Source organism: Lacerta agilis, chromosome 2 (genome assembly GCF_009819535.1).
Source record: "Lacerta agilis isolate rLacAgi1 chromosome 2, rLacAgi1.pri, whole genome shotgun sequence".
Lineage (NCBI taxonomy): Eukaryota > Metazoa > Chordata > Lepidosauria > Squamata > Lacertidae > Lacerta > Lacerta agilis.
The window spans coordinates 105,859,380-105,879,318 of record NC_046313.1 but is presented as its reverse complement, the minus strand read 5'-3'; the positions used below and the strand labels follow the sequence as shown (position 1 = coordinate 105,879,318).

General features: G+C 43.7%; 1 protein-coding gene across 1 annotated transcript; it reads right to left on the bottom strand.

Annotated features, from left to right (window-relative positions):
* Window positions 1-2,149: 2,149 nt before the first annotated feature.
* On the bottom strand, window positions 2,150-19,590 carry LOC117042386 (killer cell lectin-like receptor subfamily B member 1B allele A). Its single transcript, XM_033141932.1, has 6 exons — window positions 19,578-19,590; window positions 18,625-18,779; window positions 17,836-17,939; window positions 5,201-5,372; window positions 3,511-3,620; window positions 2,150-2,362 (listed from the first exon to the last, which is right to left on the bottom strand). Exons 1-6 carry the CDS (start codon window positions 19,588-19,590, stop codon window positions 2,242-2,244), a joined length of 675 nt encoding a protein of 224 aa, XP_032997823.1. The 3' UTR covers window positions 2,150-2,241.
* Between the last annotated feature and the right edge of the window lie 349 nt (window positions 19,591-19,939).

Here is a 19,939-nt window from a genome sequence, read left to right as displayed (position 1 = left end):
TTCTAGAGGGTGCCTCTGCCACGCCGCCACGCCCCTGCAGCCGACTCCCTGCCAGAGGAGCCGCCCTCCAGCCCTGCCGGCAGTGCCCCCCTCACCCGCCTCTTCTCGGGCTGCGGGCGCCGTCGCGGGGAAGCCGGTGGCGAGCCTCCCGGCAGCACGGCAGCCAGAGCTTTGGCTGAGCAGGCGGAGGCGGGCCACAACTGGCAGCATCCCCGCCCGTCGGGCCGCCCCCTCCAGCTGCCTGCTGCACCTGGCCAGCCCCGCCGGCAGTGCCCCCTCGCCCGCCCTTTGGGAGCCGCTGAAGCCCTTCCCTTCCTCGCTCACTCTTCTTCAGCTTGTCACTGTTGGAAAAGCAGGAGAGTCTTAGCCATCAGTCTTGGCTAATATAGCTATGCTGGTCAGGGCAGATGGTAGTTGTAATCCAAAACATCTGGAGGGCACCAGCTTGGGGAAGGCTGCTCAACAAATTAGTGCCATGCCATGCCCGGGGGTGGGGGGCGCCAGATGGATCCTTGCACCAGGGCACCAGATAAGCTTAAGACGGCCCTTGTGCTAGGAGCAGCTTTACTCCCAAGGTTGTAAATGCATTCCTGAATGTCTGCATTTGAAAGCAGAGGTGCTGTGCTCCAATGTTCTAACATTAGAAATTAATGAAGAGGAATGTTCGACTCTTCGTGACTCCATGGACCAGAGCACGCCAGGCACTCCTGTCTTCCACTGCCTCCTGCAGCTTGGTCACTGAGCCATTTTGGTTAGCAATAAACACTCTTTGTTTTTCATCACCGCTGCTGGAGTTTTTCCTTTCAGCCCAGACGTTTATTTTGCTACAACTCTTCCAGGGTGTCTTATCTGCTGAACAATTGTAGCAATGACGTTATGGAAAATGTGGCAAGATTTCTGAGTGACGCTATGAAGTTACCATACGTCCTATGAGATCCATACAGAACCACAGCCAGAAATCTGGCTGCTGCGTGTTGGACCAACACAAGTTTCTGAGTCATCTTCAAAGGCAGCCCCACATACAGGGCATTTCAATAATCCATTCTGGAAGCTATCAGAGCATGGAATACAGTGGCCAAGTCATCACCATCCAAAAGGGCTCATAGCTAGCCTACCAAGGGCAGGTTGCCTCCCTACCTCCTAGACCTGAGACCTGGGACACACATCTTTTCAGGATTTAGCTTCAGTTTATTGGCCCGCATCCAGCCCATCACCACCTTCAAGCACTAGTCTAACATCTCAACTGCTTCTCCTCATACAGATGGAACCGAGAGACAGATCTAGGTGTCCTCTGCGAGAAGTGAAGCTACAAGGTACCAGGCAGGGGGCCTCATCGGTAGTGGTGCCCCCCCCCCCGGTGGAATGCCCTCCCATCAGATGTCAAGGAAATAAATGACCACACAGTTTTTAGAAGACTTCTGAAGGCAGCCCTGTTTAGGGAAGTTTTTAATGTTAGATTTTTTTAAATTGTTGTATTACAATTTATTACATTTCATATTACAATTCATTTCCATATAACACATTGTATTACCTAACTCACAATCTTACCCCTTTATCCCACCACCAATTCACCCCTCTTACTTCCCTCCGCTTCCGACTCGACTTCCTTCTAATATCTATATTACAATACTCTTGCATTCCATATTCCTCCTCATTTAAATTGTTAACTCTTTCTTTCTTTACTAAATTTTCTTGTACTGTATACTACATATTTTTAATCTAGGCATATTAGCACATCCTTCTTTGAGCAATGCTTTGACATATAATCCTCATAACATTTCCATTCATTTTTTAATTTTTTATTTGACTGGTTTCTTATTGTAGCAGTTAGTTTTGCCAAGATTAAATAGTCATTTAATTTAATGTTAGATGTTTTATTATGTTTTTATATGTGCTGGAAGTTGCTCGGAGTTGCTGGGGGAACCCAAACAGATGGGTGGGGTGTTGTTGTTGTTGTTGTTGTTGTTGTTGTTGTTGTTGTTGTTGTTGTTCACTGTCAAATTCTACAGCTGATGCTGAATGTGTGACTTGTGACTTAAAACCAATCTTTTAGTAGCCAAAATAAATTGACTTAGAATTCCGTTTTAGGTGTGCTACCTCAGGAATTCACAAAGAGGTGTTTTGATGACAACAGAGTGATACCTTTACATAATCTTCTCAGTCACTCAATGGCATTTTAATTGTGTGTTCCTGGCAAATAACAAAAACCCAGATAATTATTGCATTTATCAAACTAAAATATCAGAGTAGGAGAGGGTCTTTCTGGCAAATCCACCTAAATACAGTACTGCAACGTTCAGAGGTGGCTTTATTTTTTATTGCAGCGCAAGAGTTTCTTTCATCATAGTTTGGTTCTGGAAATCTGTGGAAGAAAAGGGTACATCTGAATATCAGGACTGAAGTTTGTTACAACTATTTTTTCATGTTCTTAATAGAAAGCATGAGTGTTTCCAAAATGTATAATAAGCTGGTTGCAGTGCATTTGAATCCTCCAAACATGCATGAGTAGCATCAAACTGGAGAGAGTAAAGAAAATCATGCTTAGCTTGATAGTGGGAACAGTGCCATCTCCCCTTTTCCTTGCCCCCAAACCAAGTAATTTACTTTAGGGCCAGGGAAGGAGGATTGCAGTAGTGGGGGGTGCTCCACCAGGGACCGGGGCATACTTTTTTTGACCATTTGTGTGTGTTAAGAGTGACAGAAAACTCTGAAAATAGAAACGGTGAGGGTTTTTTGTTTTGTTTTTAAGAATTCCATGGAGAAGGGTGTTGTCACTGGTTAGGACAAGGAGGGTGAGGATTTTCTACTATACTTTCACTTTGCATTTTTTCAAAAACTTCGCCAGCTGCTCTGTGCAAGACTCTCTACAACAGCCTCCGGAATTCCTTGCATTATCAATGCTGGGGAGGCAGCGTTTGAGATTGTGAGCGAAGTTGGAAAGGTTACACCTCCACTCCCTGCCACTGTGGTTCCATGCAGCACTTATAAATAGGGGGGAATGTTCCATTCATGCCCCTAAGGATTTTTCCTTCCCCCCAGGAACCAGTGCTCTGGAGCAAGGGGGGGCACTTCAATTGAGACCATGAGTGGGGAGCGAGGCAGCCAGTGAATAAAAATAAAAACAGAACTACTCCCATGTCTTCATGGAATGGAAACTTGCCACCCCAGACCTTTCCCGATTTCTCAAGAGTCAACTGAGGGAATCTTCTTGGCAGCCAACAGAAGAAGCAAAAAAAAAAAAAAATATTTTACAAACTTTGCGTTAGCCTACTAAAACTTTAGCTTATAAACAAGCAAGAGAAGCACTTGCTTAAATGTTCAGTGCAAATTAAATGTGAAATTTGGCAACATTTCTAATATCAGTCCCTAGCTACCCCTCTCTCTGCATGAGAATGCTGGCAACTTCATTGGAACCAGTGCAAAAACCAATGCCTCAATTGCACATGGAGATAATCTTAGCTCTAAAAAGTGTGTGAATTTTTGGTTAGATTAAAAACAATAACAACTCACAGACTCTGATCAAGCTGGGAGCCTGTAATCCAAATCCATTTCTTCTCCAATTTTAATAGTGAGAGCCCAATCCAGTAATTTGATTCTTTTGTAATGTTTTTTATGAAATCCTGTATGAGAGAGAATGTATTATATATAATATATATATTCAAGTTGATAACTTCAGAATAAAGTTTACATTAAAATAATATAAGGTAGTAACATGTGAAAGTTGATATTAATTATAAAGAAACACTAATCAAAACAGCATTAAGCATTTATAATACTGTACAGGCTTCCCCATTTACACAGGGGTTACGTTGCCAGGCACTGTGCATTGAAGTGAAATTGTGTATACAGTATTGGGAACACAGTTGAAAAAGCCTCCAAACATGCTTTAAAGCATCCATGGGGAAAAGCCGCTAAAAGGCTGTGTGGAATGGGGGGGGGGAACAAGTGGAACACCAGCTCCTTCTCTGCCACTGCTCCATCACCAACCTCACCTTCCTAAAGAGTCTTTCTCAATAAAAAGAGGACTTGGGCTAAAGTTACCGGGATTTGCTTGCAACCGGTATTTTGGTTCTCACTAGGCAAGCTCCCAAAGGCCCTATCTAGTCAATCATGAACTGGCCATGGGTGGGAATGGGATGAGGCACTGAACATGGCCCTACACTCCATGTGCTTCACAAGTCACCAACCATGATATCATTGCAGAGCTATTGAAGTAGAATTATAAAATAATAGGGCCATATAAGATTTAGACATACTCACTGGCGTAGGAAGGGCGGGGCGTAGGGGTTGGGGCGCCCCAGGCAGCGGGATCCCGATACGGTTCCATCTCAGCGCACCCTGCCCCCAGAACACGCACCAGCCCCGCCCCCGCCTACTTCCCGCCCCCGGTGCCGGAGCATGAAGCTCCGCCATTGAACATACTGAGCATGCTCAGAATGTGGTCGGACTATGCTAGGTACTGGAGTGAGGTGGAATTTAATCCTGCAATAAAATTCTAGCAAACCACGAGGAAAGCCCCTTTGTCTAAAGTTTTGGCCAATCACTTGGCCAGTGTGGTGTAGTGGTTAAGAGCGGTAGACTCGTAATCTGGGGAACCGGGTTCGCGTCTCCGCTCCTCCACATGCAGCTGCTGGGTGACCTTGGGCTAGTCACACTTCTCTGAAGTCTCTCAGCCCCACTCACCTCACAGAGGGTTTGTTGTGGGGGAGGAAGGGAAAGGAGAATGTGAGCCGCTTTGAGACTCCTTCGGGTAGTGATAAAGCGGGGTATCAAATCCAAACTCTTCTTCTTCTTTGTTTATGATGGTAATTAGTATAGGTGCTCGTATAAGCAGCACAGTATATACTTAAAGTGCCTTAAAAGGAAATGAGGTGAGGGACAGGAAATTTAAACTTAATGGAATTTGTGGAATGTGCATTATCATTTCATTTGTATAAAATGATGTGAGATGTGTTGGCACGGGGCCAGAGAATTTGGGAAGATTATCCCTCCTGGACATTTTCTGTATCGAAATAATAAATTACAACACTACTCCTTCCCCACTCAATGACTCATGTGTTTTTTGGGTATATCCATGAGACAGGGCAAGCTTAAATTTGCAACACTACTAAGCTAGAATTTAGCTCAGCTGAACTCAGGCGTCCTTCCGAATTAACCTGCATGGGAATGCATTGCCTGAAATATGCAATTGTCCCCTTACCAGCTCCTCCTTGTCTTGGATGACCAGCAGTTGAGAATCCCTTGTTGAACAGTCATGTTTGCTCTCATCCCAGGTTTTCATATAGTCTGATGTCCAGTAGCACTTGTCCCTGTGGAGCTGCCATTGTACAGGGCACACTTTGCAAGGGGAAGTATCTGTGGAAGGAAAGACACTTAATGATTATGACAGGGCCTCCATTTCGATTGTGAAAAACATAAGTCTTCTGCAACGGTAAGGACCCAGTGTAAATTGATGGTTTGCAGGGTGCTCTCTGAAACTCCTCAAAGTTGGACGTGCCTGGATTATTCTATTGTTGAACTAGCCAGGTGAGTTATTGGCCTTAAATGCTGTCCTTGGTATAACAAAGGAAGTGGCTTTATGCCAGAGGGCAAATTTGTGGATCTCCCCTCCCTCACCTGGCTTGTAGTGAGAAAGGCAATGGTCAGAGTTGTGTGTAAAGTTAGCTCTGGAATGAAACTACCAACGCTTGATATTTTAGGAGCATGGGGAGCTGCCTTATTCTGAGGGAAACCATTGGGTTCATCTAGCTCAATTTTGTCAACACTGACCAGCAGCAGTTTGAGAGACCAGGGATGGAATATGGGACTTTCTGCATCCAAGATCAGTGCTCCACCACCAAGTTATGAAAACACCATCTGGAGTACCGTGTCCAGTTCTAGGTGCCACAATTTAAGAAGGATTTTGACAAGCTGGAATGTGTGCTGCCACACGGGAGATGGAGCAAGCCTGTTTTTTCCTGTTCCAGGTGGACCTGAAACAATGGATTCAAATTACAAGGAAAGAGACTCTGACTAAATATCAGGAAAAACTTTCTGAGAGTAGGAGCTGTTTGACAGTGGAACAGTTTCCCGTGGGAGGTTGTGGACTCTCCTTCCCTGGAGATTTTTAAGCAGAAGTTGGATGGTCATCTGTCATGGATGCTTTAGCTGAGATTCCTGCATTGCAGAGGGTTGGACTAGATGACCCTTGGGGCCCTTCCAACTCTACAATTCTATAAGTCTATGAAATAAATAAATTTCATTGAATGAAATTAGTTTCTTTGCAGGTTTTATGCCTCAAAACAACATAGATGTGAACTAAAGCAAGCTCTTACATACAATTGCTATGCTTGAAAGAGGCATCAGTACAATATATCAATTCTACCTGAGGATCTATTCTGATTTTGATTGCAGAAGTTGTGTCTTAGGGAAGCCCGAAACCTGTCTGTTGAGACATTGCATCCACCACCATTGTTCAGTAGAATTTTTCCCTTTTCAGCTTCCAACTGCAAAGCTGCCCCCACAAAACAAATAAAGTCATTAAAACGAATAGGCATAATGTTAAGGCACAAATTCAAAATATAGAGGCCAAGGAATGGGAGAAGAAGGTGGATATGATAAGACAGTGGTGACACACTTCTGCCATTTTTTTCTGTCAAAATCTTTATCTGGGGCAGTATTTTGGCCTATCACAGTTGCCAGCTCCCTTCTTCTGATATTCACCAGCAAACCATTATTAACATAATGGGGAACAGCAGCTTATTATTTGGGCCTCAGATACCCAATTTTGCCTCAGCTTTGGGAGGTGTTTGCCTTACACCTCCCTCCCTCCCACACTGACTTTCCCAACTGGCATTACTTCTCCTCAGCTATCAGTCTACTCCCAATTGACAGCTAATCAGAATATGTGAACTACCAGGAAGATGACTGGGTATCCAAGCTCTCCTTGGCTGAGTTTGCATACAATTGCACTCTTCACACTTCATCACAGCAGACCCCCTTCTTTGCCAGTTATGGATACCATCCTTGCACCTTCCCATCCCCGACCAACACCATGTCAGTGCCGGCAGCAGAAGGCCTCATGGAAGAACTGACAGCAATACAGAGTTTGCTAAAAGAGCGTTTGGATTGTGCAAAGGAAGCCTATAAGAGATTGGCAGGTGCACACAGACTACTTGGCACCGAGATTCAGGTGGGAGATGAGTTTTGCCTGTTGACACGTGATTTGCCACAGAAAGGCAGGTGCAAGAAACTGGACCCACAGAGGATGGGCCCATTTGAAGTTGTAGATCAGATCAACCCTGTGACTTTCTGGCTCCGATTGCCTGTATCCATGAAGATTCACCCCATCTTCCACAGATCAGTTTTGTTGCCCGTCGTGCCTGCGTACCCTTACCAGGCACCTAGACAAGCACCTCCGCCTCCCGTCATGGTAGAAGGATAGGGGAGTATGAAGTAGAACAAATTCTAGATTCCAGGATGCAAAGAAAGAAGTTGCAATACCTGATTTTGTGGGAGGGGTATGGTCCCGAAGAAAGCTCATAGGAGTACGCAGAACATGGCCATGCACCAGACTTGTAAAGGGCCACCATACATACCACCGCAACCGACTGGAACCACAGGGGTGGGAGGAGGGGGGGCTATGGAGAGGGGGGTGATGTCAGAGACTCTGCAGAGGAGGACTGTGGGAGACTGCCTCCCCAGCCTGACCCTTCCAGAGAAGAAGGAGACAGTTCTGAATTACAACAAGGGGTTGGAGGAAGATCACAGCTCAGAGGCAGATGAGGGGGAAAGCTAGGAAATAATGGGAGAGGAGGAAGAGGAAGCAGCAGGGGGGGGGGGCGACAGCTGGCACTCAGTGTCTTTAGAAAGCATTCCAGACCCCTCACTTTCCCAGAACACGGTGAGTCTTGAAAGTAGGAGAGCAGAGAGCATCAAAGACAAAAGGCACTTTTCACCAAATGTTCATAACCTGCTGACTGGGCTGGAGCTAATGGAAGATGTGTTAACTGTTTTCAATTAGACAATCATCCTGTATATGCTTTTATTGTATGGTAAACCACTTCAGGATTGATGCCATATGGAAAGCAATTAATAAATGAAATAATAAATAATACTCACCCAAGACTGTCACAGCCACCCCCAGGATGATGATCACCAAGCCTCCTGCCCACAGGGTGATCTGGTACCAACAGGGAAGCCCAGAAGCATCTGTGAGGAGAGGGGAAACTTGAATGATGCGAGTCAGCAGTGCCTAGACTAGAGTCTCCTGCAACTCATTGCAGGCTAACAAACACCGCAGGGAGAAGGCTGGGTGGTTTGTTTTGGTTTTGTTTTTTGACTAAAATGTTGAATTTTCAGGAGGCGTTTAAAGCGGTGTGTGGAAGTGGTGTAGGAATGTGGAGATCTGCCAGGCAAAACTTTTCTAATTGAGAAGGGCTTGTGAAGAAGTTCACAAAAGACAAAAATAAGAGTGAGCTATGATGAAGCTTGCACAATAATGAGAAAAGCTGATCTACCACTCCACATGCCAGAACTCATGATACCAATTTTCTGATAAACTTTGCACCCTGAAAATCTCATCACTGTTCTGGATCTCCAGTCATAACCCCTTGACTATGTTCAGCTTGCTGTCCTTGTTTATTTGTGCTCCTCTTGCTATATGGCATGATGAAATATATACTGGAGCTATCTGGTGTCTGTTGTGTATTTCTAAATGCAGACTTTCTCCACTGCTGATGTGACTGTCAGCTGTCAGCAGCATGCTTTGTCAAAAGCAGGGAAGAGCAAAGGAAATAAATGGTTTTGTATTAGTTTGAATTTAAAAAATCTTCAGAAAACATTCATCCACTAATAGGAAGCAGGTTGAAATACTTTGCTATTTTTATTTAGAGGAAAAAGTGGGTGTGTTACATTGATTTTTGTCTAGATGAATCATAGAATTGTAGCATTGGAGGGACCCTGAGGAACATCTAGTCCAATCTGTGCAGTTGAAGCATACAGGAATCAAACCTGCAATCTAGGCAGTATCAGCACCACGCTCTAACCAACTGGGCTATATATTCACAGAAAATGTACCATCCAAAGTGGTTGAAAAATAATAATGGCTATTGACAGATGTATTTGGCAGCTGTTGAACATGGGAATATTTATATGCATTCACTAACTGATCTAATTTCAGCACCCCATGGCAAGACATTTTGCAGCCAATACCTATTGAAATTTCATTCCAATACTGCAATCGGTATTTGCCGGATAAAACATGCTCCCCCCCTTTTTTGGTAATTGTTTTTTTCTTTTTTTTTGGTGGGAAGGACGTACATGTTTGTAGCTTTAAGCTGATATCGCCATTAAAACACACATTAAAACAATTGCATCAAGACATAAGCATGCCCAATGAAAACATGCAATAAAAATCCCTTTAAAACATGGCAGTAATTAAAACATGAGATTTATGCTGAGAAAAGCCCGCAGAATGCCAACAGAGATGAATACGCTTGTATTTCATCACGGAGTGCCTTCCATATCACTAGTGCTATGGGTGAAAAGAGTCCACCTCCCACAAGCCAAGAATCAGTAAGCTGTGGCAAGACTAATCGGGCATCATTTGTTGTTTTAATGCCCTTACCTGACAATGAAAGGGAAGTTTCTCTTTTAGGAAATCTGGTCCAGAGCTTTGTACGTAAGTAAGAAGACCTTAAAAATCGGGCTTGATGTCTAATGGGCAGCCAGTGCAAATCCCTTACTTACAGGCATGAGATGTGCCTGGTAAGACAGACATGATCTAAATGGAAGTTACTCCGCCCGTTCAATTATTTAGTTGACTACCACTTTTGCTCATTAACCTGGCAAAAAGAAATTAAACGCCAGATGCTAAAATATGAGGCATTGTCTTCAGCCAGGAAGTGCAGGGCCGTCTTCACCTGGGGGTGCAAGGGGTGTGGGGAACCCAGGTCCTGAATTCTGGGGGGTGCCCTTTGCCCACTGCTGAAGCCACCAAAGCTCTTAACTATCTACATGTTATGAAATAGTAAATAATTTTGATCAAGCTAGAAAAGCAAAATATACCTAGGTATTACCGAAATGTTTACCTACTGTTTCACTAAAGGATTTTCGACTTTGTGTGCTCATTTACCAAATGCCAGCGGCAGTGCTTGTCATTCACAACGGCGCATTTTGATTTCACCACTTACAGTTCAAATTCGTTTAGAGAAATCGTTAAAAAAATAATGTTTATTTTCGCTAATTGTCTGCATTTTCTTTGACTAACTGCTTGGTACTTAGGGCTCTACTGCACATGCATTTCAGCACGCGATTTTAGTTTTACATTTCCGCAAAAACACGCCTGGAGCACACACTATGAATTCCGCGAGCTGCATTTTTTCTTCATGTTACGACAAATGCTAAGCGAGAAACACATTTCTTTTTCCTCCCTTCTTTCATAAACAGGAGATAAGGTGTAAGTGTGGTGTCTGACATAAGCATAATAAAAGTTAATTTGGAGCTAAACTAAATTTGGGGACGCTGGGCGGATCTTTCCACCCCGGTGGCACATATGCTAAAAACAGCCCTGAGGAAGTCGACCTGAGGTGGAAAGAAGTTCTGTAGTAAAACTTTGGCCATTTTATTTGAAAACATGTCCTGGGTTGCAGTGAAACAAAAGAGTCACTAACCTTTGTTGGGCAGGCACAGTGGTGAACAGGTTTTAGCAGAAACAAAATAAAACAAAAATTTCCTTCCAGTAGCACCTTAGAGACCAACTAAGTTTGTTCTTGGTATGAGCTTTCGTGTGCATGCATTGGTATCAGAAGAAGTGTGCATGCACACGAAAGCTCATACCAAGAACAAACTTAGTTGGTCTCTAAGGTGCTACTGGAAGGAATTTTTTGTTTTGTTTTAACTATGGCAGACCAACACGGCTACCTACCTGTAACAGGTGTTAGCAGAGAAAAGGACAGGCAGGCGCTGTAGTTTTCACCTTGGGTTGCCTCCGTGGCTCAGTAAGTACATAGGAAAAGGATGTGGGTGGAGCGGGTGGTCAGGCAATATGTTCACACCTTTAGACTGTGTCTTGGCCAGGACATTAGATACAGCATCTATAGAAGTGTTTTTATTCACTAGGCTGGGGGGAAGGAGTGTGAAATGTTGCAAAAGAAGCAACAAGCAAAGACCCATCTATGTGCACGCTTCATGCTACATGCATACTTTGAATTTGAGTAAAAACACAATATCTTATTTTCCAAGCTAACTAGCATATCTAATTTTATTTGTATTTTCCTCAATTCTGCATCCTTTAAAAATAATCTTATTTATAATTTTCATTTATATACGTTACGCCAATAGTTCAACAATAACTCTAACATATGAAACCTCGACTTCCTTCCCCCTCTTTCTGCGGTTCCTTACATATATTTTCATCATTTCCTGCATTCTCCAAATTATCTTCACTTATTCTTTTATGCTCATATATATATAAATCTCATATATATATATATATATACACACAACCTGCAGGTATTTACAATAATCCTGCCCATGTCTTAATGTCTGTTTACAATTTATTTGAAAATATTCAATGAACCATTTCCATTCCTTTCCAAAAAATCTTTAAGATGACACATTTGTAAAAAACAAAACAAAACCCAGAAGCTTTTCTTTTGGGAATTATAGGATTAAAACTACCTAAACAGTATAGAAATTTATTTATGTATGCAACTACAGCTGCAAGAACATTATTTGCCCTCAAATGAAAAGAAGAAGTCCAGAAGAAAGCAGACTGGCTACAGAAATTCATGGATTATGCAGGAATGGCAAAATTTACCGGAATAATAAGAAATCAAGACAACAAACTTGTTTGAAAAGAACAAATGACACCCTTGGCTCTATTTCTGCTTCTTCTTTTTCTGGGATACAAAATAACTAATACCACATGGAAGGAATTTCTGCTGAGAATCATAGAGGTATTACTGGGTACATAAATGCACTTGTTGATGATCAGAAATAACTCCAGATTTCTTTACAAGGAATAAATTGAATATTGGAACATTTCTGCTCTCATCGTGTTTAAAAACATGCAGCCAGAACTTGATTTCGTTTTTATGTGAACTTCAAATGACAATTCCCTCTCCCTTTACCTGTTCAGAGACCCTTCACACTTGTGTTTGATCATTTAAAAAGTCAACTTTAACTTTGCGGGTTGCTTCCAACCATTTTTTAAAAAAATGAAAACTAATCCGCATTTACTTCAGATTCCTCCCACATTTTTATATGCGGTTTTCATGTATACATATTTTTGCAAACCATTTCCTCTGAATTTTTGTATATTCATTTAAATGAGTGCACTTTTATTGACACCCGTATATGCATATTTGTGCATATTTTGTGGCTGAAGAACTGAATTGCAAAATTCAAACACAAGTGCCAATTTTGAACGACAGTTTCGTTTTGTTTTGAATAGTGGAATTTTGGTAGTTTCTCATGAAAATTCAAACAAAACTGAAATTCTTCCCCATCCCTAGGCGCCTTGCACCCTTCTGTATTTCCTTCTCGTTATTCAAACAAAAATAATGCTTATAAAGGTACAAACGAACGTTCTACGATCAGGGTAAAAATAAAGGAAAAGGAAAATCATGTCCGTCTGTCAACTGATATATTACATTGGAGTCAGACAAAAACTGGAAGATGTGAGGGGGTCTGAACTGAGTACCTTGTTTCTGAGCTACAGCGGCCGTTCCTGATGCAACTCTCCTAGACTGGAAGTTCAAAGCAGTATAACCATCTTCACCCTCCATTGGCAAGCAAAGGGTGCAGAGAAGGCGTTCAGAGCTGCAGGGCTGTGGAAGGAGCAGTGAAGGTTTGCTGCTATAGCCTGAGTTGATGGCCAAACATCTCTTTCCGGAGCAGCTCTTCTCTTCAACCACAATACCAGTCACACATTCGCAGCATTATTAGGTGGTTAGGGTAGGGGGTGGAGGGCAGGATTGTTGTTCTTGTTTTTTAAAAAAACGCTTTTGGGAGTTGTTCAGTTTCTATTGATCAGCTTTTAGAATGGAGCTTGACTTTTGGAAAGATGCCTAAGCAGACTCCAATTATGGATTATAGCAGGGGTAGGCAACCTAAGGCCTGTGGGCCGGATGTGGCCCAATCGCCTTCTCAATCCGGCCCGCGGACGGTCTGAGAATCAGTGTGTTTTTACATGAGTAGAATGTGCCCTTTTATTTAAAATGCATCTCTGGGTTATTTGTGGGGCCTGCCTGGTGTTTTTACATGAATAGAATATGTGCTTTTATTTAAAATGCATCTCTGGGTTATTTGTGGGGCATAGGAATTCGTTCATCCTCCCCCCCAAAAAAAAATATAGTTCAGCCCACCACATGGTCTGAGGGATGGTGGACCAGCCCATGGCTGAAAAAGGTTGCTGACCCCTGGATTATAGCTAAACCATCTTGAGATGTGACTGAGGCTTCCATGAATGAGACTGGATAGCTCAGTTGACTACAGCATGGTGCTCATAATGCCAAGGTTTCAGGTTCGATCCCTGTATGCGACAGCTGCATATTCCTGCATTGAAGGGGGTTGGACTAGATGATCCTTGGGGTACCTTCTCACTCTACAATTCTATGATTCTATGAGTGGGGAGGTATAAAGGTAAAAGGTAAAGGACCCCTGGACAGTTAAGTCTAGTCAAAGGCGACTATGGGGCTGTGGCACTCAACTCGCTTCAGAACGAGGGAGCCAGTGTTTGTCCACACACAGCTTCTGGGTCATGTGGCCAGCAGGACTAAACCTCTTCTGGTGCAATGGGACACTGTGACGGAAACCAGAGCGCACAGAAACGCCGTTTTTCGCCACACCACAATGGCACCTATTTATGTACTTGAACTGGCGTGCTTTTGAACTGCTGGGACAGAGCTATGGGAGCTCATGCCGTAGTGGGGATTCAAACCACCAACCTTCTGATTGGCAAGCCCAAGAAGATCAGTGGTTCAGACCACAGCACCACATCCTACATCTGCCTATGCAGGGGCTCTCTTGAAATGTAGGTGTTTGTCAGGGAAGGAGTTTGCCACCACAACGACTTTGCTTCTTTGGAATGCTGTATATAGGTTGGGCCCCCTGCCACACTATTAGTATTTTATTTATTATTTTGAAATCATTTTTTAATTTTTCCAATACAAAATTATAATAATCCGAATATATATCCATATACAGAGATTCCTCTGACTCTCGCAACTTCCCCCCACCCCCTCCATGGGGTTCCATTTTGAACCTTTACAACTGCATATACTTCCAAACCCTAACTTTTATATCGGTCCATATTGTCCATGGTAATTGTTACACTACAAGTGGAATCAAAGTCCTGCTAATGTTTCCATCTGCTTACAGTGGTCTCCTAAATAACTTATAAAACTTTTCCCATTCTTTTATAAAGTTTTTGTCCTCTTGGTTCCTGAGTTTTCCAGTCTGCTTTGCCATTTCGTTATAGTCCAACAGCTTGGTTTGCCGTTACTCTCTTGTAGGGACTTTTTCTTCTTTCCACCTCTGGGCTAATAACATCCTTGCAGAAGAGGAGGAGGAGGAGGAGGAGGAGGAGGAGGAGGAGTTTGGATTTGATACCCCGCTTTATCACTACCCTAAGGAGTCCTCAAAGCAGCTAACATTCTCCTTTCTCTTCCTTCCCCACAACAAAAACTCTGTGATGTGAATGAGGCTGAGAGAAGTGTGACTAGCAGCTGCATGTGGAGGAGCGGGGAATCAAACCCAGTTCACCAGGTTACGATCCCATTGCTCCTAACCACTGCACCACACTGGCTCTGTTGTCGCATACATAAAAAGTCTTTTTTGCTCCTTTGGAATCCTTTGGTGGACTTGTAAGGTAATAAAAGCTTTCTGGGAGATGATATATAGCGAAATGAAGAAAATGTTTAAAATAACCTTTGTAAAAAACAACAACAAGTAGAAGCGTTTTTATTAGGAATTAAAGGTACCAACAAGTCCACCACGTATGATAAATGGTACCAAACTGCGGGAGGCAGTGGAAGACAGGAGTGCCTGGCGTGCTCTGGTCCATGGGGTCACGAAGAGTCGGACACGACTAAATGACTAAACAACAAATTAGTATTATTACCCAATGTCCTGCTGGATATAGGCTGGTGGAAGACAAATCCCCCAAGGATCAGTATAGAATCACAGAATCATAGAATTGTGGAGATGGAAGGAACCCTGAGGGTCATCTAGTCCAACCACCTGGAATGCAGGGATCTCAACTAAAGCATCCCTGACAGACAGCCATCCAACTTCTGATTAAAAACAGAGATGTTGCTGGCATCCATCTGTCTCACAGAATAGTGAAAACAAAAAGGGGATTGCTGGGCACAATTCTAAACTGGGTGAATGAAACAGGCAGAAAAATGGTGAATGCAATTGTATGTGTGCAAGTGTATAAGCAATGCATGTTGGGACAAAATGTATATATTTCTTTTTCACATATACATGAATGTGGACCCAGTGTGCAACAGCTGGGGTGTGTGTGTGTGAAATTCCTCCCTGGGATCATTAGGAAAGGAATTGAAAATAAATTCAACTCTTTGGTGTGGCCGCACTTGGAATGCTGCACAGTTCTGCTTGCCCCATCTCACAAAGGATATTGTAGAGATGGAAAAGTTCAGAGACATTATTACTATTATTTTGCACTGTCAAATTATACAGCTGATGCTCAATCGTGGCTTAAAACTAATCTTTTAATAGCCAAAATAAATTGACTTAGAATTCCATTTTAGGTGTGTTGCCTCTGGATTTCACATATAGGTATTTTGATGACAACAGAATAATACCTTTACATAATGTTCTTAGCCACTCAATGACATTTTTATTGTGTGTTCCTGGAAAATTACAAAAACCCACATAATTATTGCATTTCTCAAACTAAAATATCAGAGTAGGAGAGGGTCTTTCTGGCAAATCCACATAAATTCAGTACTGCAGCTTTCAAAGCTGACTTTTTGTTTTATTGCAGCACAAGAGTTTCCTTCAGCATAGTCTGGTTCTGGAAATCTGTGGAAGAAAAGGGTACATCTGAATATCAGGACTGAAGTCTGTTACACCTATTTTTTCATGCTCTTAATAGAAAGCAGGAGTGTTCCCAAAATGTATAATAAGCTGGTTGCAGTGCATCTGAATCCTCCAAACATGCATGAGTAGCATCAAAGTGGAGAGAGTGAAGAAAGTGATGCTTAGCTTGATAGTGGGAACAGCGCCATCTCCCCCTTTTCCTGCCCCAAGACTTTGGGGGCTGGGAGGGAGGATTGCAGCAGTGGGGGGTGCTCCACCAGGGACCGGGGCATACCGGTACTTTACACCCAAGGAAATCAAAACAGCGGCAGAGCATATGCCCGTGCGGTGCCCTCCCAAGCAACACAGCTCAGGGTAGGAGAGAGATGGGGAAGCTGCTGCCCACTCGCCTCCTGTTCTCCCCCACTGGGTCAGGCCTGAGCCAACAGAGGAAGTGGAGCTGCTGTGGCTGGGTGTGCCTCAGTGAGGCAGAGGAGGGCTGCTCTTCGCCCCCAGGTCAGAAGTGACCCGGTGGCAGGGCTGCTGCCGCTGGGCACAAGGTGCTACCCCGGGCTACCAAGGCACCACTCCTGGTGCGAAACCAGGCTCCGATGAAGAAGCCTGCTGTGGGGGCGCCTGTCTGCAACCCCTCTCAAAATTGCACACGGGGCCACAGCACCCCCACACTATGCCTCTGAATCAAAACAACCTACCAATTTGCCACCTAGGAAGAATTGGTGAGTTGGGGGCAATGGGGCAGATATAGGAACTTGAGAGCAGGAATTGGCTTGCTTACCCGTATTTGGACCTCAGCATGTTCCCAGAGACAATAGGTTTGCAACATTCCCTATTAGACTGTGACTCACCCCAGCGACATTAAACAAACCCAAACTGGTTAGTGGCCCACCCCAAATTAAATGGGATGCTGCCAGGGGGGGGCACCCATCATTAACTGCCAGTAACCTTCCAGTTCCCCCTTTCTTCTCTCTCCTCTGATTTTCCTCTAGGGACAAGCCAATATTTTTGGCCAGCTCTTTTTGACCATTTGTGTGTGTTAAGAGTGAAAGCAAGGCCTGAAAATAGAAACAGGGTGAGATTTTTTTTTTTAAAGAATTCCATGGAGAAGGATGTTGTCTCTGGTTATGACAAGGAGCGCAAGGATTTTCTACTATACTGTACTTTCACTTTGCATTTTTTTCAAAAACTTCGCCAGCTGCTCTGTGCAAGACTCTCCACAACACCCTCCTCCATTCCCGGCCACTGTGGTTCCATGCAGCACTTATAAATAGGGGGAAATGTTCCATTCATGCCCCTAAGGATTTTTCCTTCCCCCCAAGAACCAGTGCTCTGGAGCAAGGGGGGCAGTTCAATTGAGACCATGAGTGGGGAGCGAGGCGGCCAGTGAATAAAAATAAAAATAAAAATAGAACTACTCTCATGTCTTCATGGAATGGAAACTTGCCACCCCAGACCTTTCCCGATTTCTCAAGAGTCAACTGAGGGAATCTTCTTGGCAGCCAACAGAAGAAGCAAAAAATATATTTTACAAACTTTGTGTTAGCCTACTAAAACTTTAGCTTATTAACAAGCAAGAGAAGCACTTGCTTAAATGTTCAGTGCAAATTAAATGTGAAATTTGGCAACATTTCTAATATCAGTCCCTAGCTACCCCTCTCTTTGCATGAGAATGCTGGCAACTTCATTGGAACCAGGGCAAAAACCAATGCCTCAATTGCACACCGAGATAATCTTGGCTCTAAAAAATGTGTGATTTTTTTGCTCAGATTAAAAACAATAACAACTCACAGACTCTGATCAAGCTGGGAGCCTCTAATCCAAATCCATTTCTTCTCCGATTTTAATAGTCCAATCCAGTATTTTGAATGTTTTGTCATGTTTTTTATGAAATACTGTATGAGAGATAATGTATTTTAAAAATTATTTTCAAGTTGATAAATTCAGAATAAAGCTTACATTAAAATAATATAAAGTAGTAAAATGTGAAAGTTGATATTAATTGTAATGAAACATTCACCAAGAACAGTAATCAAAGCAGCATTAAGCATTTATAATACAGGCCTCCCCATTTACGCAGGGGTTACGTTGCAAGGAAGTGTGCGTTTAAGTGAAATTGCGTATAGTGGGAACACAGTTGAAAAAGCCTCCCAACATACTTTAAAGCATCCATGGGGAAAAGCCGCTGAAAGGCCGTGTGGAATGGGGGGAAAACAAGTGGAACACCAGCTCCTCCTCTGCCCCTGCTCCACCACCAACCTCACCTTCCTAAAGAGTCTTTCTCAATAAAAAGAGGACTTGGACTACAGTTAGAGGGATTTGCTTGCAACTTCTGCTTTGGTTCTCACTAGTCAAGCTTGCCAAGGCCTTCTCTAGACACCGATGAACTGGCCACCGGTGGGAATGGGATGAGGCACTAAGCAAGACTCCACACTCCACATGCTTCTCAAGTCACCAGCTGTGATATCATTGCAGAGCTGCTAAGCTAGAGTTAAGCTCAGCTGAACTCAGGCGTCCTTCAGAATTACCGGTAACCTGCATGGGAATGCATTGCCCAAAATATGCAATTGTCCCCCTTACCAGCTCCTCCTTGTCTTGGATGACCAGCAGTTGAGAATCCCTTGTTGAACAGTCATGTTTGCTCTCATCCCAGGTTTTAATATCTTCTGATGGCCAGTAGCACTTGTCCCTGTGGAGCTGCCATTGTTCAGAGCACACTTTGCAAGGTGAATTAACTGTGGAAGGAAAAACACTTAATGATTATGACTGGGCCTCCATTTCGATTGTGTAAAACACAAATGCTCTGCAACGGTAAGGACCCAGTGTCTCTAGACTGAGTGAAGTTGTCCAGTAAATTGATGGTTTGCAAGGTGCTCTTTGAAACTCCTCAAAGTTGGGGTCCAACAACTTTTTATGTTATTCACTTTTTTTTAGATGGAGATGGAGATGTTTACAAGACAAATTGCAGCCTTACATGTCCAAGTTGGTCTCCACAGTCTGTCTCATGGTAACTCCATGTTGACAATGCTGTGGTGATGTGGTTTTTTTTTGGGGGGGGGGGGCTGTTGGTCCCCATTTTACCTGAGTGCCTTCTAATTCCTGGGGTCTTGGATCCAGAAAAGGTTAAGATCTAATGGAGGATTCAATTGTTGAACTAGCCAGTATTTAATAGCCTTAAATACTGTCCTTGGAGGAAGTGGCTTTGTGCCAGAGTGCAAATAGGTGGTGTAAGGACTCTCAGTGGTTGCTCATGAGGAAGCAGGCTGACTCCGAACTTCTACAAACGAAGTTCTTTATTGTGCAGATATTTACAGTAGTGTTACAGAAAAAGCGTCCATCTCATCCCTCTCCAGAGTCTGGGAATGTCTGCTTCCAGTTCTTGGTCCAACATAAGAGGCGCGGGATCCTGAACCCCCGCCTCCCCCTTCCACGTCCTTCCTCCCTGAGAAAACGGGGCACAGGAAAAGGTCCCTGTTCCTCACTTCCTGCTTGGTGCTGAGGCTCTCTGACTCTGTCACAGCCCCTGTCCCGACTTCCTGCTTCCATCTCCCCCTCCCCACTGGAGGAGCTGTCGCTTCCCCTCCTCGGGGAAGACGACGAGCTGCGTACCGGGGATGGTGGTTCCCTGTACTGCAAATGACCAGGGAACACTACCTGCTGTGGGGAGGGGGGTTTCCTGACAGGTGGGTCCCCCTCCCTCACCTGGCTTAGTGAGAAAGGCAATGGCCAGAGCTGAGTGTGAAGTTAGCTCTAGAATGAAACCTCCAATGCTTGATATTTTAGGACCATAGGGAGCTGCCTTATTCTGAGGGAAACCATTGGGTTCATCTAGCTCAATTTTGTCTACACTGACCAGCAGCAGTTTGAGAGACCAGGGATTGAACCTGGGACTTTC